Source organism: Syngnathus leptorhynchus, chromosome 16, assembly GCF_054491065.1.
Source record: "Syngnathus leptorhynchus isolate UIUO chromosome 16, UIUO_Slep, whole genome shotgun sequence".
In the NCBI taxonomy this organism is placed as follows: domain Eukaryota; kingdom Metazoa; phylum Chordata; class Actinopteri; order Syngnathiformes; family Syngnathidae; genus Syngnathus; species Syngnathus leptorhynchus.
The window spans coordinates 3,197,452-3,221,045 of NC_141210.1; the positions used below are offsets into that span (position 1 = coordinate 3,197,452).

Genomic DNA, 23,594 nt, shown 5'->3' on the forward strand with positions numbered 1-23,594 from the left:
CTTGAATACAGCTGGAAGCACAATAGATGTGTTGTCTTATGACTCACTGACCTTCAAAAGCAAACTGACCTATATATTGTCACAATGAGCATTTCTTGTTCCCAACTCTCACACCTGCCAGATAGTTGGGACACACCTCCAAAAAGTCGTGATGGCAATTAAATGCAAAAGCATAACAGAACACTGCTAAGCCCGTTCCAAGAAATACATCCAGAACGCATATTACATACAGAACACGTTGGTCGCCGGTGACCCAGATTTGTAGGCCCTAATTGTCATATCGTGGTCACCTCACATTTATAAGTCATGAAAAGTGGGTCACGACCCAACGGTACCTACCCACGCTCTGCTCAAATATGCAATATTATATCTTGAGGAAATTGACACGTGTCAACAGTAAAGGCTGGGGAATATCCGGTTGGGCCGCCGTGCATTCGTTAACGTCATGATGACCATAAGAGGGTAGTAAACTATAAATCACTGATCATCTTTATTCTGTCCTCTGATAGTTTCGGGACTAATTGGTGGCAAATCATATCATCTCTTTTGGAGTTTTTCCTCTTCGAACCTGATAAACACAACAATTATCACAATGTTGTAATTGCATAAACGACAACAGGAAATCAGTGACTTGAAAATATATTGTGTATAATATTATCATAGGAAAAATGGAACTTGAGTGGTGTGAGTTTTGATAAAGAATATATTTATGGACCGTCATATCTGTCATTTAGTAGTGAGCGGTTGGAAGTCATTTGCAGCTACACTGCACTGTGGATTCTTAGAACTGTGCTGCCTCCAAGTGGAAGCTGACGAGATTCGTCTCTGTATCTATGACGCCATATGTCCCATGTTTATCTTGACTGATGACTTTTATTAAGCAAACATAATGATGGATAGTCTTATGGTAGAGCGCCATTTGCGGGGTGAGAATACAATTCATACGCGTCATTCTGTCTCAGTATTGGAACGGCAAGGTCCATTTGTTTTTTATGTATGTTGAAGATATTTGGCTTTCGGATCAAAAGATGAAGATGAGAAAAAAAGTTGAGAAATCTACCTTCTCATTCATGCTTTTTACATCTTGATGTGTTGAAGTGGGTAAAGGTATTGGAACACGTGATTAACGGTTCTTTTTAGTTGATTTTAGATTAATTGCCAACACATTACTGCTTGTTTTTGTCTACAAAACCACTCTGTATTTGGATGTTTTTTTTGTGGGTATTTATTGTATACTGTAATGGCACCTCGCAATGAGAAAGGAGAGCCTAACATTGAGTCCCACTTAAACTTATAGCCGTAGTCGCCAATGTAACTAGTTTGTTCATTAAACACGGGTCATTCAAGTTAACGGTGAGGCTACATCGCCTCCGCGCCTAATGGTCCAATTTGTCTCAATTTATGCAATCACTACATCATAGCTTAGTAATTGATATTTGCACGCCTCATTTCAACCCGCCAAATCTAGCTGTTGCGCTTGTCCACTAGATGGCAGGCTTGAATTGGGTTTTAAACGAGGCTCCGTGTAAGTTCATGATAGAATATTGTTTATTTCACAAACGTACAATTTTCTTGTTTTTACACATCTATTTGGATAACATAACATGACACATACATCTAGAACATATTATAACACGTATTAAATATATACGTTGAAAATAATAATTATTCATTAAAGTAAATAGTGTGAATATCCTTGTTGGTTGTATTTAAGGAGTGGCATTAATGCGTTAGAAATAATTTTTATTTTTCTGTGTGATTTTTTTGTTCTAATTCACCGGCCCGACTTCAAACGCCGCTCGTCCGACGCGACGCGGAAACGAAACGAGCGTTTCCAAAACATTCGTCGGGCTCGGCGTAGTGACGTCAACCTTTGTCCTGACCAATCACGGCACACGCTGGCCGGGGCATTGTGAAGCAGGAGTTGAAGCGTTAGCAGCCAGGCTAAAGTGGAGAAAGAAAGCTAACTAATCGTTCGAGTGCAAGTGGCGCTGGCTCAAAACGCTCATGGAGAAATAAGGAAGTTGTTAACACAGCAGCGGGAAACGACCACTCGACTCCGGGGGGATTCCGCAACAATGTTTCCAGGGTGCTAACGTGCGAGACGGCGCTTGTCAGATGCCAGAGGAGAGCGTTTTTGGATACTCCATCGCTTGTCCCGTCTCCAAGCGGAAACCATTTCTGGACAGATAGTTGGAGGAGAGGAGAGGAGAGGAGGGGGGTGGGGGGCGCTAAAGCTAGCTGGCTAGCCAAAGCCAACCATCCCGGAGACTTTTTGACGCTGTCACCCGGCGAACCCCAACCCGAATGTTTTGTCTGTCATGAGTCCTGCCGGGTGCTCCCATGTGAACGGTTATAAGGTGGACAACTGGAAGCAAAACCTCCGTGTCATATACCAATGCTTTGTTTGGAGTAGCACTGCTGAAACCAGGAGACGTAAGGTAAACAACAACAACAACAACAACTGAAATGACGTTTGCCTGCACTGCCCGTGTCTGCAATTCACTGTGAAGTTAACGTGACACAAAGAGGAGGGGGCGGGGGGGAGGACACGGTGTATGAGTGCAAAATGATACACCGCCACACAAATCAGTGGATGTGTTGAAACAACAACGCCGCGAGTAGTGATCAGGTTAGCCAGCAAACCGGTCGGCAACGGTGTTGTTCCTTGGTGGCTTAGCGCAACACTTTTCATTCATGCCCCTATTGTTGTTGCGGTCAGTTAGCCGCAAGGCTGAAAACTCACCAATAACAAGAGGGAGTTGGGGGGGGGGGGGGGGGGCATTACCATATCAAATAGATCCCATTGTGTAGCTCCCGCATGCAAATGAGACAATGCTGCAAAGTCCACAACATGTGCCCCCAGCTGGTCACTCACTTTCCCTCCATTTAGCCAAGATGGTTTACTCGTTGCCAGTGTGTCGTGTTGGTTCATCTGCCTCAAGTTGTGCTGTGCAGCCTAGTAAGTTTCATGCATTTGTATTTTGTTGTGATAAAATAGGTGCTTCAGGGGGATGCGGGATGGACAGAGATGGTGAGTTGATGATTCTCCGCCTCCTCCTCCTCTTCCCGCTCCAACTCATCTTTTTCCTCTGACTCTCCTCTCCCCCTCGTTTTTGGTAGTCTAAATAATTCGGAGTTGGCCTGTTTTTTTTCTTATTCCGAACCTTTGTGGCCTGTGGCTCATTTCCATATACTGTAATCGTCATGAAGCCAGCACATGACATGTAGCAAATCTTCATAAAACTTTGCTGCGTAGCTTGTTAGCTCTACTAGAGCTGAATTCAAATTTCTGCCTTTGCCAAGGTAATAAAATGCTCAATTACTCATCTGACACATTTAGTAGCGTACGTGTAGTTTGTATTGCAGCGGGTAGCACGGTACACTAGTGGCGATCACGCCTGTCTCGCAGTTCCAATGTTCTGGGTTTAAATTTCCCCGCCGGCCTTCCTGTCTGGGGTTTGCATGCTCCGCCGTGCTCCCGTGTGTTTTCTTTCTACGCTCAGGTTTCCGCTCAGTTAACAGCCGACCAAATCTGCACTCGGATTTTCATGTTTTTATGTTAGAACGCTGAAAATTCACAGGTCAGCTGCATATTCTACAAGATCAATAACGCATCAGCCTCCCTGCCAGCAACATCGGCTTCGACAGGCATTCTGAAATGTTTTTTTAGATTGCGCAGGTGTACCTAATGAAATGTCTGGTGAGCTCAACGCAGTCGACCTCCATCTTTTTCTCTTGACGTTTGTGTTTTTTTTTTTTTCCACCCCTTTTCCATTGTCTGCCCCCACTGACAAAGCCCTCCACCACAAGCTCAAATCATTTCCCAGGCTGCGTTGAAAAATGGGCAGCGAAGGTGTCACCCGTTCTGCTCGAACAATCCTCAACTCCCGTGGGCTGATAACGAATAGCGGAACGAATGCCAGATTGGACCTCAGCCCACTGTGGCTTTTTCCACACACCCTCATCCATCGTCTCGGGGCCGCGCTGTTCCGTGCCGGTGATGCGGACGACCTACCGAGAAAAATAGCAGAACTCAACTCTGGCTTGTTCTGCTCTTTTGGTGTTTGCGGTTGATAGTCTGCAAATCCGCTCTTTTTATTTTCCAACCTGCCGAGTTCTTCCCTCGCCGATCTTCATTACGTCGTTCGTATGAATAATTTAAACGTATATTGTGAATGGGGATGCCGGTAGAGCGTTTGCATGAATATTCACAAGGTCTTGATTATTTATTGCGCGTGTGCTCCCGTATACGACAGGAATACGAAGGAAAAAAAAATAATCCATCGGGAAGAAATGTGCTGTGGTTTTGAAAAGCCATCCACGGAGAACATGACATGGGCGTGGCCTCCTGTGGAGAATTTACTGTCAATTAGATGAAAGGATGTGAAGCTATGCTCCATTTTCCCAGTTTTTGATGAATTGATGATCACAAGATCCAAAAAAGAACCTCGGCTGTCTGCTTATTTTGACAATCTTGCGGGGGAATTGACCCAATTTTAATAATGCCCATCATCCTTCTGTACGTTGGCGGTGTCAGGTTCCCATCACAGCGTTGATTGTTCTCCGCTACGCTTCCTCTTTCACCGCTTGATTATCCAGTCAAACCTGAATTGAAACGAAAAATCTTACTCACAGCGCCGCTCATCCTTTAACGATTTGGCGTGAGCCCGATAAGTCGAGCCTCACGCTCCTCAGTTTCCCCTCATCTTCGTGTTGTGGGTTTGATCACATGTCAATCGTTCTCCAGAAATATTTCATTTTGGTTGCGCCTGCTGTCAATCATATTCAAGAACCCTCGAACGAATGAAGATTTTCAAAAGGCCCACGCCGCAACTGCTCTCAGAGACCAACCCTTTGATTGATTCTCTCCTTCACCTCTCCCTCCCACCGGTCCACATTTCTTCCTCGCCTCTCCTCCAGCTGCTACTCCTCATTTGACGGGCCGGCAGACACGGCAGAGGCCGCTCTCTGAGCGAGCGCGCTGTTTGCGGCCCGAGTCGGCCGCCGCGCTATTCTTTTGTAGCGCCATCTGGCTAATGATCTGTCAATCACTCTCCAGGGTCCGGCCAAGACCAAAAACCCAAGAGACGATCAATCTCCTCTCGCACGGACACTCAATTATAGTCTTTTGTTCAAACCTGGGACCCCAGGTGCTGTCTTTGCTCTGTAAATGGGTCTTTGTCCTTGTGAAAAACACCAAATTTGGTAGAAATGGGAGGGATTGCGTCTCCTCTCAAACTGACCTCGTGCCAAGAGGGCGGTGATTGCGCAATATAATTGGGACTGGAATTGAAGAGACTGAAGAATGTTAGGATCAGGTTCTTAGGATGATGAAGTTTGACGCTTAGTAAAGCCCAAATAACCTCCAATGCCTCGAAGTCGCCCCTGGCGGAGGCGTTGCGAGTTTACTTCTGACATTTCTTGCGGAGACCGAGGCTCGTTATCTGCTTGCTGTCATGCTAATGAATGGTGCAACCTTTTGTTAAGGTCACATTCAACTGCCTGCCGCTTCTGACTTTCTTGTATACCCGCTGGTGGATTTCTTTAGGGTGTGGGTTGTTGTTTTTCTGCTACATTAGTCAAACTGAAATGCATTAAAATGGGCTGGTGTTCTTGTACAATGAGTTTTTTTTTTTTTTTTACAAGGTGGTTGGACCAGTTTTATTTTTTCTTTGTTGTTGTAATAAGTTGGGTCAAAGATTTTTATATAATACACAGATTTTGCATGCATCTCCGTCATTAGTTTCGTTGTACGCCGAGACTCATGTGCCAGATAAGTTCGTATTCCGTGAGTCACTGCTCTCATATAGCGGCGGTCTGTGCTCTATTGACTTTATCCTCCCCTCCCCGGTCTGTTCTTTGCGGCAGAAGAAGCGTGTGCTGTTGAGCCAGACCTTTGTCCACCTCTTTATAGTCGTTGTCATCCTAGCTCTTCCAGCCGACTCTCGTTGCGGTCTAAACGCATTTGGGGGAAACTGATCTTGAGTTTTAGATGTGCTTTATGTAGCTTGCTTGATCTCTGGACCCAACTATTCATCCAGGTAATTCCCATCCTACATCTGCTCTTCAATCAAAGAGCGGATTTTTTTTCTTTTTTTTTTCCCGTAGCCGTTGCTTTGGACACCCGCCAACGAGCGGCTCCAGATGGAAGATGCGGTCCAGGGGGTTGCAAACATGACCCTCTTGCTCCCTGTCTGACAGTTGTTCCAGTCATTTGAGCCACCGGCTGATCAATAGCTTCTCTAATAGAACATTAAAAGCCCAGGGCGACTCGCGACTGATGATATTGAGGAGTCGCATCGCTTGTGAGGCGGGAGAGTAAATCGAGCCGAGCGGCAGCGTGAAATGATTGCCCGCCATTGCCATTGAGCATCCAAAGTGCTTCGGAAGAGAGCATGTCACGCTCTTAACGTGGGTGAAGCGCCGCCTGGCCTAAACATTTCCCCAGTGGAAACACGAGACTTGACCAAATAGAACTGGACTACTTGGTGGACACGAAGAGCCACAATCACACCACTGCAGCTCTTTTTCTTACATCAAAAGACCTTTCATGCCTCTTTATTCCCAAACCAGTTGCAGCCGGTTGGCTAACAGTACCGTTTCATTTAAAAAATAAAAAAAAGTGATCTGCGACCCCTAGCACTGCCGTGTCATCACTATTGTGTTCTGTATTCACAAAATTGTTTGTTTGGTCATTCCCCGTTGGATTTTTCAGGCTCAACAAAGTTTTGTGTTTCCGATTCATATTAACTCTCCTCAATAAAAGTTATTCAATGTTGCACATAGACTTACAACTATTCGCCAGTTCACGCCAGCTGCAATCTCTCAAACGCAAGATCTCTGTCCACCAGAGAAATTGCATTGGAGAGATCCGTACCGCTGTCAGTTGCGGCATTCGAGACGGTCACCTGATGCCGTTCGACGGTCCGTTTGCGCTAAAGATATGCAAGGGACTGTGCTTTTCCGCACCCACCCACTTGTGCAGAATTTCCAATCCGCCCACTAGCACAGATGAGCCTTTCAAACTCAAGATTCTCTTTTGCTTCAAACATGTCGGGTTTGCTCTATGCAATTCTAGGCAATGACGGTGCGCGTTAAGCCAATCTTTCAAAGACGTTGATGTTTTTGCTCAGTTTCTTTGACTTTCTGAAAGAAGTGAAAGCAACTTCTTTGACGAAAGCCAATCATTAACTGTGTTGTATTCCGCTGTCAACCCATAGCGAAAACGCAGACAATACAGCGCGGGGTTGTCGAGTTGGTGTTCATTAGCTTTTTCTGTGCTGCGTGGGAGTGTGCGTCTGTGTTATGATCTCGTTTCTTTCACACGGCACACCAGAAACTGAGACCTTGTAAAAGTCTGCTGCCACACTCAGATCAAGGCATACCCACTTCTTCCTCCATTGCTGTCGTTATTATTCCGACTTGTCTTCCTCGAGCGGGAATTCACCTGGAGCGCTTACAGTGCCATCAAGTAGATGCCCCAGATTTAGTATAGCGGCCTTTTGTGTGCTTCGCATCTGCTGGAACATATTTATGGCATCTGATTTACAAGCATCGTTGTGCAGTTAAAGCCTTGACGTCAGCACAGAGCACCATTTTTTTTTAATATAGTTTAATCCAGTTTAGTCTGCTTGAGATCTCCATATTTTTATCGCTATCTTCCAAGTTTGATACATTTAAGAAACAAAATCTATCATGGATTGAATGTCAGTGACTATGACGAGAAAATTATCGTAATTTTCTGAGAATAGTTAACGTGTGTGGAGGGTGGGGAGTTCAATTTAAAATATTTGAAAAATTTGGATAAAATTCTTACATTATTCTCAAGCATGTAATTCAACATTATTTCAATTTTTGACTTGTTTTGCAAATGTACAAATAACTTTTTTCAGAAAAACCCCCCCAATATGAGGACTATTGCTATCTCAGCAATATTTTTCTATTTATTCCTTCATTTTTGACTGATTTTGACTGAAATTGAATACAATTATTGCTGGCGTGTTGTTTTGCTCAACAACATTTTGCTCCTTATCGCTAAAGTATCGTAAACAGTTGAAGGCCGCCTGCTAGAATACATTGTGGTCATTTTACGACGACGCATTTCTGTTGTCTGTCTTCACGCTCCTTGCTCGAAGGCTCCCGTTGGCTATTAGGTTTCATTTCACCGCACAGAAGACAAATTGTGCTCTGTGGTCCCGAGCTCACGTTTCGTGTTTGGTCCTGTCTTCGATCCCGCGTACTGCAGCCGTTCCAGATCCGACTCAACCGATGCCTGCCAAGCATTAAATCCCATCACGCCTCGCTTGCGTTACAGAGTTGAGGGCGCAAATATGTTGCATCGGCGTAATTTTTCCCTGTCCCCGGCCAAGCGGCGTCTTGAAGAACGCAGCTTCAAAAATTCACATGGCAGGCTTGCTTACATTATCATAGCTGTTTTTTTTGTTGGTCCTCTCAGTTTTCACCTAACCGAACAAACCCTTCTCTCTTTCTCCCGCTCCCTTCCTCTGTCTCTTTTTCCCCAGGCCAAGTCGTGTATCTGTCACATGTGTGGCGCCCACCTGAATAGACTTCATTCTTGTCTGTACTGCGTTTTTTTCGGTTGCTTCACCAAGAAACATATCCACGAGCACGCCAAAAACAAGAGGCACAATCTAGGTAAGAACTCGACTCACAAACATCCATCTATGACGATATGCTTATTTCCTCATCATTATTCATCTTAAATACAAGAAATAGAAGTTCAAAAGGTAAGAGGAGTGGGATTAAAAACGATTAAACGATTATGCAGTTAACAGCTAGCTGCTAACTGGCTAACGGTTAGCCAGTTGACAGCCAACTGCTAACCCAGGCTCACGTCAGCCAACTGAACACTCATTGGCTGACACCTGTGTCACTTGCCCCTTTTAAAGCCACACACATGAAAAGTCATAAATACTTCAAAAGGTTCAACATGAACAATCTAATCGGCAGGTTCCCCACACTTGAATCACATTCTTCTTTCATGTCATGGGAACGTGAGCCACTCTCCACCCGCTATGTGTCAACCATTTAAATTGGAGCTCACTCCTTTAGCCAGTCAAGTGTAGCGTTTTACGCTTTAAACGGCACTGTCACTTAACATTACGAATCTCTTATTCACTTTGACGACGGGGCTTCGTTAAATATTCAAAATGCGATTGCGTCAGTGTCTTAGTCCAATTCCAGAGATTTTCATAACCAAAAAGTACACATCATCACCATGCAGGACATGCACAACCTCCACCGCAACATCACACATTGGTTCCATTTCCCAGCGTGGGCTGCGTCAAAAATGTAAAGATCTCTCCGTCGACTAAAAATAGGTTGTCACGGCAACAGAGCTAGCGGTATTGTTTGCCGCCCAGTTTGAGAATGGAGGCGGCTGACTGGCCCTGGCGACAAACACGGGTAGCGACGGGAGACACGGGTCGTATTCCATCCTGTCGGCGACGATTATCGAGATGGAAAAGATTCGGCCGTGTGGGAAATTTAGGCCAGGAGACGGCGGACGTCTCGAGGTCGAACTGCCAAGCGAAGCACGTTGTCTGTTACTGTGCTGTAATTATGGCGCAATCTCACTCTGTCTCTTTCTCTCGCTCTCCCTCCTGCTTCCAGCTATAGACTTATTATACGGCGGAATCTATTGTTTTGTGTGTCAAGACTACATATACGACAAAGATATGGAGCAGATTGCCAAAGAGGAACAGAGGAAAGCCTGGAAATTGCAAGGTAAAGCCCATGAGTTCTGGCCTGTTTCAAAAAAAAAAAAGTCAGACTGCAAAAATTGGCCCTGAAAATAAAATGCATCATATTATTTAAATAAAATAGGGCACAAGCGGACATAAAAAATCCTGCATAAATAAAAAATTGCAATTTTTTATTTTAAAATGGAATTTTTTTTAAGTAGATGTTTATTTTGATTATAAAAAAAGGGTATTAGGATACAAAAGATTGTTTTTGGTGACAAAATAAAATTCAGTAAATTACAACAAAAGCTGTTTTGAGTTTATACTTTTGTAATAGTTTGTTTTTTCCCAAATTGTGGTAAGCATGTTAATGCCAATTTATCTATTTTTTTGTTCAAAAATGATGTTTGTGTTGCAACTGTTTTTGTCATGAAAACCATCATTTTTCTTTTTGTCAGTGCATTACAACACTGTCTTCCATCCGACTCTTTTCTCCTTTGACAGGCATCGGCGAGAAATACACAACGTGGGAGCCCAGCAAGCGGGAGCTGGAGTTATTACGACACAATCCAAAGCGGAGGAAAATCACTACGAACTGTACCATAGGTGGGCCAAGTTTGAATGTCCTTCACTGGTCTACCCTGAGCTCAGGCCCAAAAGCATTTAAAAGCACACTGAGTGCAGTTTTCCCAAAAATAACCCCCAATGCTGCCTCCGTTGGATTCGACCCAAAAGCCGGCTGTGTCTCACCTGTTCCGTCGGCCCGGAAGACTGGGGCTGCCTAAAGGAATCCGTTCACAGCTTTTGGCTTCTCCTCCAGGATTCTCACAGTTCAGCTGGCAAATCTGCCCCGAGCAGTACTGTACGGCCTCCGAAAAAAAAAAAAAACACCCCGTCTTTCCTCATAGCTCAGACGTCGAGATCGTAAATGGCACGTGATGGATTTGGTGCTCAATTGATGGCATCTAAATGGTGTGCGTTGCTTGTTTTGTGTCCACCCCACCCCAATGTGTCCCCACAGGTTTACGAGGGTTAATAAATCTGGGCAACACGTGTTTCATGAACTGCATCGTGCAGGCCCTCACGCACACGCCGCTGCTGCGCGACTTCTTCCTCTCCGACAGGCACAAATGCGAGATGCAATCCAACTCCTGTCTGGTGTGCGAGATGTCGCAGCTCTTTCAGGAGGTAGGATGAAACCCGAACATTAAATATTGTCAATGAGGACTTGGCAGTTAAAGTCGTTCTGAACTCAAATCATCTTTCCCTATTGGAATTAATGCAAATATCATTAATCCATTAAAGTGCCCCCTAATGCAACGAACAAAAAATACAAAAAATAAAAAGTGTTCTTTAATAATAAAGACAACAGTCTACAGTATTGTCCTGTACATGCAGCAATAATAAAGTAATATAAAAAATTTTTTTTAAATTACATTTTTTACTTTGTTGTCAAAGTCTGACTTCCAATTTCAACTAGAATTTATGTCTTTTTTTAACTTTGTTATCTTGCCAATTCCTCTTCATTTACGCCCAAGTTTTGCGTTTTAAGTCATATACTGTACATTGACAGTTGCGTAATCGCTACTTATGCCGCTCCCACACTTTTTTTTTTTTTTTTTCCCCCTCCCCTCGCACCCTCTCACTGCACTGTATATACAGCCTCACAGATGGCAAGTGGCGCTCGAATGATTTGAGTCATCGCTCGCTCCTCCTCAGCTCGCAATGACACGCACGCACAAGCACTCCTCTGCCTCGTCTCACTCGGCTGAGCCGTAATCGTTCACCTCCCTCGTCATCGCCCGGGGCGGGCAGCAGACACTGATGGAGTATTGAACTGTGTCTCTGTGACATCAAAAAACACACACTCATTCACAATTTTTAATAAATTCAGTACAGAGAAACCCCCAAAGTCAAAACTGTGCCAGGAGTCGAGTAGAACTTCACAGCTTACACACGATGACCCTCGCGAGGATAGTGAAAACATACAACATATCATTCATTCAACTAACATACATATGTTGACTTCTTCCTCGCAGTTCTACTCGGGCCACCGTTCACCTCACATTCCCTTCCGACTGCTGCACCTGGTCTGGACGCACGCGCGCCACCTCGCCGGCTACGAGCAGCAGGATGCCCACGAGTTCCTCATTGCCGCGCTAGATGTTCTCCATCGGCACTGCAAAGGGGACAGCCTCAGTAAGCTCGGCCTCGCCGCAAAATAACCAATTTGTCGCAATTCATTGACGCACATTTGTCAATCAAAAGGGAAAGAAAAAAAAATTGCTACTTCAGATTCATAACAGGACATCCGTATACATACTTGCATTATTATTATTATTATTTTTTTATCCATTATCTGGAATCCGTGCTCGCAGGAGAGAACGACAACGGAAAGAAGGCCAGCAATCCGAACCACTGTAACTGCATCATCGACCAAATTTTCACCGGGGGGCTCCAGTCGGACGTTACCTGTCAGGTTTGCCAGTAAGTGCAAAGCAGATAAGAGTGCGCTGCCGTAGTAAAAGTCATTAATTTCCATGTCACCTCTTCTCGCCTCGCATGGGGGCCAGACCTATAGAGTCGGCAGTAGTGGTGGCTGGGAGGACGATAAGGAGGAGGGTGGGCTGGAGATGGGGGGTCTTGTCTAGACAGCGGTGCTACTCAAGCTTGGTAGCCTCCCCCCCCTCTCGAGCTGTTCTGTCACATTAACACCAGCACACTGCACCGAACTGCAAAAGCGCCGCAACAAGGCAGCAAAGCCGCACCCTGCTGAATGGGAACTGCTCGTGTGTAGCTAGCGCAGCATTAGCGCTTCAAGGGCCGTAACAAATCCTTATTTGTTAAATTAGTGAACAAGATTTTTTTTTTCTCTTCGGGATTGGCACTAAATCGCCGCCCTGTCATGACACTTCACGCTGGTCAACTGAAATTTTTATTTCGAGATGGCTTAATGTAGTTGCATCTCTGATTTAAAAAAAAATTCAAAATGTGTTGACCAGTTATATCATTGGCCACCTCCTGGTACCTCCGTGTATTACAGTGCCATGACTCATCGGTTCATTCAACGGCTATCATGAGCTGCAATTCCTTTTGCATTTACTGATGGGGGTTGCATACATAGCCGACTAATTTTTGAACATCTCAAACTCATTCACTCCCAATGTCATGTTAATTCAAGTAAGGGAGGTCTGAAAATGGCTGGCAGTGAATGATCTGTAAAATGACAGAACAGCCCAACACACACACACGAGCTGACTTCCACCAACCCACACTTTGTCACAATCACTCAAGGTTTTGTGAGTGTAAATGTCAAACAGGTTTAACATTGACTTTTCAAAACGAAACGAGGAGGAAAAAAACAAAACAAAACGTCATTTTATTTACGGCCTGCCCACTCAAACAAAAATATGCGTCGTTGAAGCTCACGTTATTACCGCATATGTCATCATCCTCTCATCACGATTCGTATCGGGAGACAAAGCTCCACACGCACAAAACACACGTTGCTTCTCGAATGATAATGTGCCTCCCCCCCTTTTTTTTTATCTCTTCTGCCGCAGCGGGGTGTCCACGACGATAGACCCCTTCTGGGACATCAGTTTGGACCTGCCCGGCTCGTCCACGCCATTCTGGCCCCTCAGTCCCGGAGGTGACGGCAGCACCGTCAACGGAGAAAGCCACCTGGCGGGCTCTACGACGCTCACAGACTGCCTACGCAGGTACACAAAACTCCAAATGTGTCTTCCTCTATGTTCCCCCTAGTGGCCAAAGCTGGCACAACAGCTTGAGCAGCACAATGGTCATTGAATGCAAAAACGGATGAAATTGGATGAAATTGTTCATCCTCTGTTTTAAGCACCCTATTTTAAGCCAATGCTATTATATCCAGAGCGGATGTCACCACCCCATCCATTTTTCCCCTTCTCTCCTCATCTCCTTATCTTATTTGCTTGCCTAATTCCTTTTCTCTCCCGGTCGTACCCTCGTCAACCGTGATCTTCTCCTTTCCCTCTGACTTTTTTTTTTCCCCCTCCCTCCCCTCTGCTGCGGCGCTTCACACACCCCCTTAGTCGCTGCAGCAAAGTCTATTAAAGCTACAGGGCCTGTTGCCGTGGTGATAGAGGCGTTGGCAACACCGGCGAGACCGAGTGGCTTTCGGGTGTACTGACATGCGATGCAATGTAGAATGATTCGATGAAGGAGGTGGGGGGTGTATGTGATGTGACAGCATTTCTAAGCCGTGACTTTTCCGCAGGTTTACGCGGCCAGAGCATCTAGGAAGCGGTGCCAAAATCAAGTGCGGCGGTTGCCATAGTTACCAGGAGTCCACCAAACAGCTGACGATGAAGAAGCTGCCCATTGTAGCGTGTTTCCATCTCAAAGTGAGTCCGGACGGTCACGTTGCGTCCTTGGCCAAAACGGCGACTGCCTTTTTTATTTGTATTTTTTTTTTTTCCTTCGTTCCAAAATTGGATCCGTTTGTATCATCCCGGAATAGTTTTTGACGTTAACCGCTGGCGCAGCGTTCCCTCACCATGTTTTATTTATCATAGACTCGGACGCTCATCATATATTTATGCAATCCAGAAAAATGGGCCGACTAAAAGATGGTTTCTGTTCGCAATTTGCACTCAAGTAACAGCTTAGCTTCAAAACAAGCTGTGCTGTATTATCTATTTTTTTGTGGCCCCATTAACAAAACTCACTTGCCATTTCCCCTCCCCCCCCCCCCCCTCTCTCTCCTCTCTGGCCGTCCCCAGCGGTTTGAGCACTCTGCCAAACTGCGGCGGAAGATCACAACGTACGTTTCCTTTCCTCTGGAACTGGACATGACGCCCTTTATGGCATCCAGGTGGGAGGACACACAAAATGCCAACTAGCTCAGTTATATTTGGAACTGTTAGCATGCTAGCTCACTGGAGATACATGAATTAATAATGACCAATTGTCCAACAATAATATTCATACAATGAGTGCAAAGTGGGAAGAACACATTTCTTAGAAAATATATTCCTTTTTTATTTTTTTTATTTAGCAAATGATCATCAGTATTTGCAGTTCAAAACCACGATTCATTTGGAGGAAATAAGGATTATTTTGGTAACCTCTGTTTCGGTTTTACTTGGACATAATACAAATATTCTTCAATGTGTATCCAAAATCATGGTTTGGTGTGTGAGTTTCAGCAATGTGCAGCCCCACCCTGCATGGAACAGTCCATTCATTTCTTTTCAGACACGTGACACCTCCCAAAAAAAAACCAACACCCTAAATAAATAGCTGCCACAAATTGGACAATGGCGCCACTCCGTGGATGTTGTGCAACACTGCTTATGGTTTTTTTTTTCATTTGAATTTTTGTCATCTCCATGTCTTCTCTCTCCCATAGCAAAGAGAGCAGAATGAATGGACAGTATCAACCGACGGTGGAGGTGTTAAACAACGATAACAAGTAAGTATAATCATCTGGTCCTTTTGAGGCGCTCGAAGACACGTGGCCGCATACTCATAAAAAAAAGCCGCCGTCGTGCGTCCAGGTATTCCCTATTTGCGGTGGTCAACCACCAGGGTACGTTAGAGAGCGGCCACTACACCAGCTTCATCCGCCAGCATAAGGACCAGTGGTTCAAATGTGACGACGCCATCATCACCAAGGCCAGCATTAAAGATGTACTCGACAGCGAAGGGTGAGAAGGCAGCAGCACGTAAAACACAAACACACACTCTAAAATAGCATCAACTGTAAAATCGCTTATAAAATCTCTCCACCAAAATATATTTTGGAACCGTCACCCAACAATAGTCAAGTAAAAAGCAAAGCAAAAAAAAAGTTCCAAATAAAAAAAAGGAAGGAGATTTCAGGTGTGGTGCTAAAAAGGAAGGATGACAAAATGAAGGATGAAAACAAGCAAAAGCACTCATGCAAAAATTGTTCTGCAGTACATTATTTGTGTAGATATCAAAATTTCTTTTATTTTCTTTCTTGAACTCCGAACCCCGCCCTCTTCTAGGTATCTCCTATTCTACCATAAACAGTTCCTGGAGTATGAATAGTTCTCGTGACCTCCGTCACCACTGACCTTGAAGAACCAATGGCGGACAGTTGGCAACACACTCACACACATGCACGCACACACACACACATTACAAGCCTACCTGACTGACTTAAAAAAAAACAAAAAAAAAACTGCTCCTCTGAATGTGGAGGACAAAATCAAAAGAAAACAAAAGAGAGCATATTTCAACAACAACAACAAAAACAAGCACTGAGCTACTTCTTGGCATCTACTTGACAAAACTGAATGAAGAGGAGGAAGCGTCGACGTCTCTGGGCACATCTTAGTACAGTATTCTGACATCCCCCCACCCCCCAAAAAAAGAATTTATCTCCCACGGTGCTCTCGTCTCATCTGACCAAGCATTTAACTCTGAAGCCCACCATTATGCATCATGGGAAAGCAAAAAAAAAAAAAAAAAGCATAAAAATAATAATAACAATGAGGAAAAAAAAAAAAAGAAATCAATGTATTACGAACTTTGCAAGAGCATTTCTATGGCTATGATATTGTATGAATGGATCTATTTTTTATTTTCTTTTATTTTTTGGAGGAGCCAAGAGACACTTGCCCGCCGCGCCTGTTGCTAAGGCCAGCGTTACCGTGGAAACCCTTTGGACCGTCGGTGTGCTCCCTCATCTTCGATTTATTTTTTATTTTTTTCAAATCTGCTCATTGGCAGGGAACTTATTTTATTTTTTTATTTCTTCACACTCATGGACACATTTTTCTTTGTTTACTACTTTTAGGTTTATTTTTCAAAAATAATTTTCAATACACGAGTCATATGTCCTTTGCTGTTCCTGTTACTGGAAATGTTTTTGGACGTATATGCTACTTTCATTCTTGTGGAATTGTTGGTAATATGATGATGGTGCTGATTAAAAGGACGCTCACTTTTTTTTTTTCCTGTTAAAGGACCACATAGCCATGTGACCACGCTGCTGTCTTCTCTAACTATCCATTAGTCGGATCCTATCGCGGTTAATGTTGCTCCGATCCTCATGGAAGGAGAACTTCTCCATGGAAACGTTGCGTTCGCCGGCGCGTGTCGCACTGCAGAGCATGTAAAGAGCGCACTTCACATCAAGAGCGGACGCAAGGGCATAATGCAGCTCTCTTGTTATGTATCGTGTCCGTATCGGAACATTTCAGATAAGGCCCAAAGCGATACTACAACGAGCGCAGTGGAAAATAGAAACAGAATCACGTGGGCATATAGTGACACCCACTGGTCATATTAAGTACTACAATGTAGAAAATCGCCCAATTGTTGCACTGAGAAGATATTAATCTGTGATTACGGCAATATAATGTGACATTTTGCTGCTTGCAGTCAGTGATTTACTTTATTGACACTCAAAACGTCTTACATGTTATTTAATTTTAACATACTATACAATTTCCATCGGTATATACATAAACAAAAACGTATATAGAATCAACAAATTTTGGCCGTGTGCTTTTTTTTTTTTCTTTTTAAATACTTGATACCGCCACGTGTTCACGTTCAGTAGTAGTTTGCAAAAACCTTTGTCACCTAGAAATGACCATGGCCAACATTGAACAGTAGTCAAGTAGGCCTAAGTGTTCATCCAAAACAAGACAGTTTTTGGAAGTTAAAAAGTATACAAGCCACTGTAACATTAAGCACACTTTAAACGCAAACACTCGTGCTTAAATATAAAAAAAATAATTATAATAATAAATAGAATACATTAAATAACCACCGCACTGAAATAAAAGTTTAAAAAAACAAATATTTCAATTCAAAATCTAATGTACAGTATTCAAGTGGAAATGGAAAGTTATTTTTTCATGTACCACTTGAAAGAGCATATATTTCTTGAATAAATAGTGATAAAATATATCAAATAAAAAAAGAAGTGTATCAGTCACTAAGTTGATTACAGTTCAATTTTACAGTTCAAAAGCCAAAAGCACAACTTTCCAAACTTTCTGAGTAGTCAGTCCACTTCATGAAAAGTTGCCCCATGCTGAAGTACAACAAATAGCCTCATTATTAAAAAAAAAAGTCGCAAAAAGCAGTGTCAGCATCACAGCAAGAAACAAAATACACCAAAATTCTGTTAGTCACCCTACAGAGTCGCTACTTGTATTATGACGCCAATGAATTATTCAGCGGGACTAACACTTGTGCTCACTGTTGCTATGGAAATATTGAACATTAAATGTGTCCCAAAGCTCCACTACTATACTACAATTCCATTAGTCATGTCAAAGTATTTATTTGTTTTTTTTAATCAAACACGTGAGTCGAATGTTAAAGTCTCGTAGCCCTTCTCAAATTCACGTTTTGCACACAGCTGGGTGCAAAAGAAAAAAGTTAAATATATTTTACAGTCGTTGAAACTCATGCACATATCAGGCAAAAGTGACAAAAGTTAACATGTCAATGGAAAAAAAAAAACGAGAACAGCCGAGAGGAGTCAAACACGTCGAGGTGGATCAGATACTGGTTTGCAGGTCCCCGTTGAGTAGAGTACTTTGGATTTCCGTCGGGTCGGTCATCATGCGGGACTTGTCCTGGCGGCTGTCGGTGCGCTCGGCCTCGTCCAGCCCGCCGACCTTCTTGAGACACAGAACGTTCTGGAAGCTCTTCTTGAAGTTCTCCGAAAGGAAGGCGTAAAGGATGGGGTTGGCGCAGCTGTTGGCGTAGCCCAGCACCACCACGAAGGCGAAGGTACTGCGCAGCACCGGCGTTGTGCTGAGCGTGCCCGTCACCGAGGTCACGTTGAAGACGTAGAAGGGCAGCCAGCATAGCACAAAGACGGCCACCACGATGGACACCATCCGCGTCACCTTCCTCTCCGAGCGCCGCCGCTTGGACGAGGAACTGACGCGGATGCCCGACGACTTCACCTTGATGATGATGAGCAGGTAGCACATGCAGATGACCAGCAGCGGCAGAAAGAAGCCCAGGACGAAGGTGTAGAACATGAAGGCGGTGTAGTAGGCTTCTTGCGGCTCGGGCCACACGATGGTGCAGAAGCAGCTGTCGTGCTTGGTGATGACGCCGCTGTAGATGACGATGGGCAGGTTGACCACCAGCGACACCCCCCACACCGCCACGTTGACCGTCTTGGCCATGCGGGGCTTACGCCACTCGGTGGAGCGGATGGGGTGCACCACGGCCAAGTAGCGGTCCACGCTCATCACCGTCAGGCAGAAGATGGAGGTGAACTGGTTGAGCGAGTCCACCGTCATCACCACCCGGCACAGCGCCGGGCCGAAGGGCCAGTGGACCAGCGCTAGCTGGATGGCGATGAAGGGCAGGCCCAGCATGAAGAGCACGTCGGCCACCGCCAGGTTGAGGATGTAGATATTGGTGACCGTCTTCATCTTGGCGTAGCGCAGGATGACGTAGATGACCAAGGTGTTACCGCACAGGCCCACGGCGCATACCAGGAAGTACATGCAGGTGATGACCGCCGTGCTGGTGCCGTCGAAACTCCCGCCGTCTGTGTCGTTGCTCAGCGCGTCCGACTCGTTCGCAGGCAGGAAGCTGTCGAACATGAGCTGCCCAGACGTATTCGGGAGGGATGACGGCAAGATCCAGGAGTCCATGATGCTCGGATTTAAAACATCTTATCTGAAACGTGACATCACAATACATCTGTAAGTCAATATGAGAATTTAGTTGACTTTTTTTTTTGATTCACTAATATTTTTTTTACTTTTGTCCAAGGAATGCCAGTTTGCTCAACAAATGACGGCTGACATTCCACTCCACTAAAGTTTGGTAAGTAGGTGAAACAATTTTTGTTTGGCGCAGTTATTTGCTGCTATTCATAAATATTTCAACTCCAAAGTGCTAATGTCTCACTTTTATTTAGTCACTTGTTGCTAGGTAGAGTTCACATAATTCAATCGTGATAGTGCTATTGGCCGCTAAATAGGGGCTGATGGCGCAGTAGCTCCATTACGAGATAATCGAAACGTTGCTCTGTATTAACTACAAAATGTAAAATCAAAATAGAAGCAGCAACATCTTGAAATTTAGCCTTTTTGTTGGTTCCTCAGAGGATTCTGCTAGATCTTGCATGAGCCCCCCGATGGCTACTTGATTGACATTTCCCTACCTGAAATGAAGCGTGTGCTCAATTACGATGAGCTTCATCCCTGCCTGGGGAAATCACTTGTTACACCCCCACCCTCACCATCGGGAGCACATGCTCTTTCTAAGTGATCCCTGCCTCACAGCTCTAGTCTGCACTGACACATTATTCTTGGGGGCATGGGGGGGGGGGGGGGGGGGTATTATGGAGTGCGTACGGATGTAAATGAGTCGAAGTTAATTGAATGAGGGAGCAGGAGTCTGGCATCATTGTATTGCCAATAAGGGCACTGCAATCACACTGAAGTGCACAGTGGGGGGAGAGAGAGGGGGGGGGGTCTTCCAATGGTTTGGATTCATTATGCAAGATTGCCATTTTCTTGCAGAAGGACATTTTATTAGATTAGCCAGAGCAACAGTACCGGCCGATTCGTAAGAGTCTAGAAATGAAGAGGAAAAAATACACACGATTACACAATAATACACAACGTTATGACAGTGAAAAAAAAAATCTATATAATAATTTAATTTATAATTTAAATAATCATTTGGCTTGTTAAAGAAGACACCACAACAGGAAACTTTTTTTTTTAGATTTTATGCAACAGTATAACATACTTTAAATAATACATAATATTGCAAAATAAGAATAATTATAGTGAAACTGAAGAAAATTTCACAGATAATAAAATTACAATTATCAAAATGTGACGTGTCAACAAAATTACAGTTAAAATAATGACAATGAACTCGATCTAAGGATGCATCACTCTTACCTGCGTGCAAAAACATCACTTATGGACAGAAGTAGTCCTCGTTTTCTGAGTGCATGTGACGTCCTGGGGAAAAAAAAATCTCATTTGTGTGGCCAAAACCCGCCCCAAAAGATTCGCACATCTCGAATGCGGACGCACATGTGAATCCTGTTGGAGAGTGCAGAGACGTTTATGGGTGCGCGTGCGTGGGAGAGAGAGCAAGGAGTGAGCGAGCGCACGTGCGCAAAAGCACGGGAGGTGCCCTCGTTTGGTGTGTTATCTTCACAAAAAAAAGACAGGAAGCACATTAATTAGTAATCAAATAATTTTGTGTTTTGTAGTCGGCAACAGTGCAGTCATTCAAGTACCGTATTTTCCGGGCTATAAGGCGTACCGGACTATCAGGTGCACCTTCAATGTATGAATAACCCTAACCCCATTTTAAAACGTTGTCCTTATATAAGGCGCACCGGACTATAAGGTGCACTAATGGTGCATCATGTCAGATTTTTAATCCAAATCAAATCATTCTCTATTTTATCTTTTTTATTTCAACTTCAGACGCAACAAATTACATTATAATCACAAAATAATGATCCAAAGTCTATTTGATTCATGATTCATAGTCTTCAGCGGGCCACTTATGATTGATTTCATGACACAATGGTCCGGGCCAGTTTAAATTTAGGAATTTGGTCCATATATAAGGCGCACCGGACTATAAGGCTCACTGTCGGCTTTTGATAAGATGTTAGGTTTTTAGGTGCGCCTTATAGTACGGAAAATACGGTAACAGATTAACAGGTGTTTTTTTTTTTTTATCAGGACAAAGAATATGTGCAATTTTTGTTCAAATATCCATTGCTTAAAGCACATAGATGGTATCCGTTAGCCCCCCTATGGTGTTTCCCATTAGCATTAAGCTAGCTCACTTTAACGCAGTCAGGTGCTTCTTTGCAATTCTCTTAGTTGGACTGTCAACTTCGCTCATGACATTGATATTTTTTCTGTTGAAAGTTTTTAAGGGATGTCAGAAGAGGATTATTTGCAATAATCGATGTTAAGCTCCTGCGCCTAATGTAAACAGATAATATATGTCAATTGATATTTTTTCTAATGAAAGTTTTTAAGGGATGTCAGAAGAGGATTTTTTGCAATCATCGATATTCATGTGCAATGTTAAGATCCTGTGCCTAATGTACACAGATAATATATGCCAGACCACAAGAGTGTGGACGTGGGCTGGGTGAAGTACTCGAATGCTGAGTCGTGATGCTATTTCTAACCTGGAGAGAGAGAAAAAAAAAATTCGCGCTCAGTATGCTTGTCGCCATCCCGGTCAGATAATGTTTGTACAAGCTGCTGCGAGAATAGACCAGAAAAAAATAGAAACTACGCAGCACTTTTAATTAATTAGAAATGGCCGCAGGTTCTTTATTGTGCCACAACCTTATAAATGCAATTTTGCTTTATTCTACTATTTGTGCGGTTTTCTTTTTTTCCGATGAGGGTTATCTCACTTCCTGCATCACCTGTTGTTCTCATATTGAATTTTTGTTAACCGAAATTGAAGTCAACAAAAAAAGATTTGTCTGTGGCTGACATGTTTTGCCTCCAGTCTTTTCTACGTAAAATAGATTTATACATAAAAAAAAAAAAAGCAAACGTGTGTTCTCTCTGTGCACATAAAATGCATCTGGCTGTTGAGATAACGCTGGGCCGAGCTGACCAGAGCGCCACGGGACATCATCCTGTGGACATAATGTTGATTTGCTTTTTTTTTTTTCCATTTTCCCCACCAGAAAAAACACAGCCCAGCACATCTTGTCTTATCTTGAATGTGCTTTTTCTACTGTAAATCTAGTCACTCGCTATGCAATGTTTCCATTGGCGCCAAAGCACTACTTTTCTATTAGACAAGACTCCGGCCTGACGACATGAAGCTCCTTCTTCCAAAAAGATGGTGCCAAAATCAAAGTTTTCACTTAAAAAAATTCTGCTTGTCACTTTGTAAGATCGATTTATCTATGAATTGAAAGACTCTGGACCGTTACTTTTTCCCCCACATCCAGCACGGACGCCCGCGGCCGCTGCCGTGTCAATAAAGCGGTCACATGTTCTCAATGGATGCTGAATATTGAACAAACGGAGAGCGTATTTATTTACTGTCGGGGCCAAGTACGCGATGGCACATTTGTTAACATGACGGGTGGTTAAATATAAACGAGGAGGGACAGAACCACCCGTAACAATCTCTCCTTCAAAAGCGTCTCCATGGCAATGTAACAAGAAGCACCTACATTTGCTTTTTTTTATGTTGTTTTGTAACAACAGATCTGACGCAATGGCCGCCGTGACTTGTTGCGGATAATCAGAGCAGACAGACTTGAAGGCCGCTCACGATGACGTCGTGATGGGAATTTTTCTCTCAAAACACAACTCGGGGAAGTCTTTTTTTGTGCTCGTAGCCGTGGCGACAGCGAGCGTGCGTAATTAATCTCTTGAGTCAAAGCTTAAAGCGACCTATGATAAAATCTACGTTGGGGCCTACATCGGGGACTTACTTGACTTCATCCACTTCTTAACATCGTGACTGGCCCATCGCAATTAAAAAAAGAAAACGTCAATAACAGATCAGCTACGTGAACCACAACGCTATCATTCGTCCGACGTCCAGTAATCCTTTTTGACTCACGAATCGCTTCAAATGTTCAAAGACTCTCCGCGATTCCATTCAAATACGTTAACATGGACGTTAAGACGCACCTCCCGGGACCGCTTGTGGTTAGCGGGCCGTGGCTTATGCGTCTCTCTAAATGCAAATACAGACGGCGGCAGATGCCCGACTGCGACGGGGTCGTTAGAAGCAACACACAAAAGAAATACGACGTAACCATATAAGCTGGCAACGGAAAATAATGCAATCCTCTCAAGCTGCCGTTTGTTCGGCTACCAAATGAGACACGCAGCTTTCTCCACTCAGAAGGGAAATTAG

General features: G+C 43.9%; 2 protein-coding genes across 6 annotated transcripts; one reads left to right on the forward strand and one right to left on the reverse strand.

Moving 5' to 3' along the window:
* The first annotated feature begins 1,876 nt into the window (after nt 1–1,876).
* On the forward strand, nt 1,877–16,693 carry LOC147044138 (ubiquitin carboxyl-terminal hydrolase 22). Of its 4 annotated transcripts, none has more exons than XM_085933995.1 (14): nt 1,877–2,441; nt 3,002–3,034; nt 8,526–8,658; nt 9,637–9,750; nt 10,212–10,313; nt 10,729–10,895; nt 11,747–11,906; nt 12,086–12,194; nt 13,271–13,429; nt 13,966–14,092; nt 14,471–14,562; nt 15,100–15,162; nt 15,230–15,397; nt 15,722–16,693. In XM_085933995.1, exons 1-14 carry the CDS (start codon nt 2,322–2,324, stop codon nt 15,762–15,764), a joined length of 1,590 nt encoding a protein of 529 aa, XP_085790121.1. In that variant the 5' UTR covers nt 1,877–2,321; the 3' UTR covers nt 15,765–16,693. The 4 variants fall into 4 exon arrangements, with proteins under 4 accessions (XP_085790121.1, XP_085790123.1, XP_085790122.1 ...); XM_085933996.1 differs by having other exon boundaries at nt 1,878–2,441; nt 15,248–15,397; XM_085933997.1 differs by lacking the exon at nt 3,002–3,034.
* Nucleotides 16,694–17,920: 1,227 nt separating this feature from the next.
* On the reverse strand, nt 17,921–20,885 carry LOC147044139 (somatostatin receptor type 2-like). Of its 2 annotated transcripts, XM_085934001.1 has the most exons (3): nt 20,759–20,878; nt 20,621–20,683; nt 17,921–19,379 (listed from the first exon to the last, which is right to left on the reverse strand). In XM_085934001.1, the coding sequence occupies exon 3, from the start codon at nt 19,352–19,354 to the stop codon at nt 18,236–18,238; it is 1,119 nt and encodes a 372-aa protein (XP_085790127.1). In that variant the 5' UTR covers nt 19,355–19,379; nt 20,621–20,683; nt 20,759–20,878; the 3' UTR covers nt 17,921–18,235. The 2 variants fall into 2 exon arrangements, with proteins under 2 accessions (XP_085790127.1, XP_085790125.1); XM_085933999.1 differs by having other exon boundaries at nt 20,621–20,885.
* Nucleotides 20,886–23,594: the final 2,709 nt, after the last annotated feature.

Bases quoted from the DNA above. Each gene is read 5' to 3' on its own strand.
- LOC147044138 (XM_085933995.1), top strand. From the start codon at position 2,322: ATGAGTCCTGCCGGGTGCTCCCATGTGAACGGTTATAAGGTGGACAAC. The intron at 8,659-9,636 runs GTAAGAACTCGA...TCCTGCTTCCAG, and splicing joins AAACAAGAGGCACAATCTAG to CTATAGACTTATTATACGGC. The intron at 10,896-11,746 runs GTAGGATGAAAC...TCTTCCTCGCAG, and splicing joins TGTCGCAGCTCTTTCAGGAG to TTCTACTCGGGCCACCGTTC.
- LOC147044139 (XM_085933999.1), bottom strand. From the start codon at position 19,354: ATGGACTCCTGGATCTTGCCGTCATCCCTCCCGAATACGTCTGGGCAG.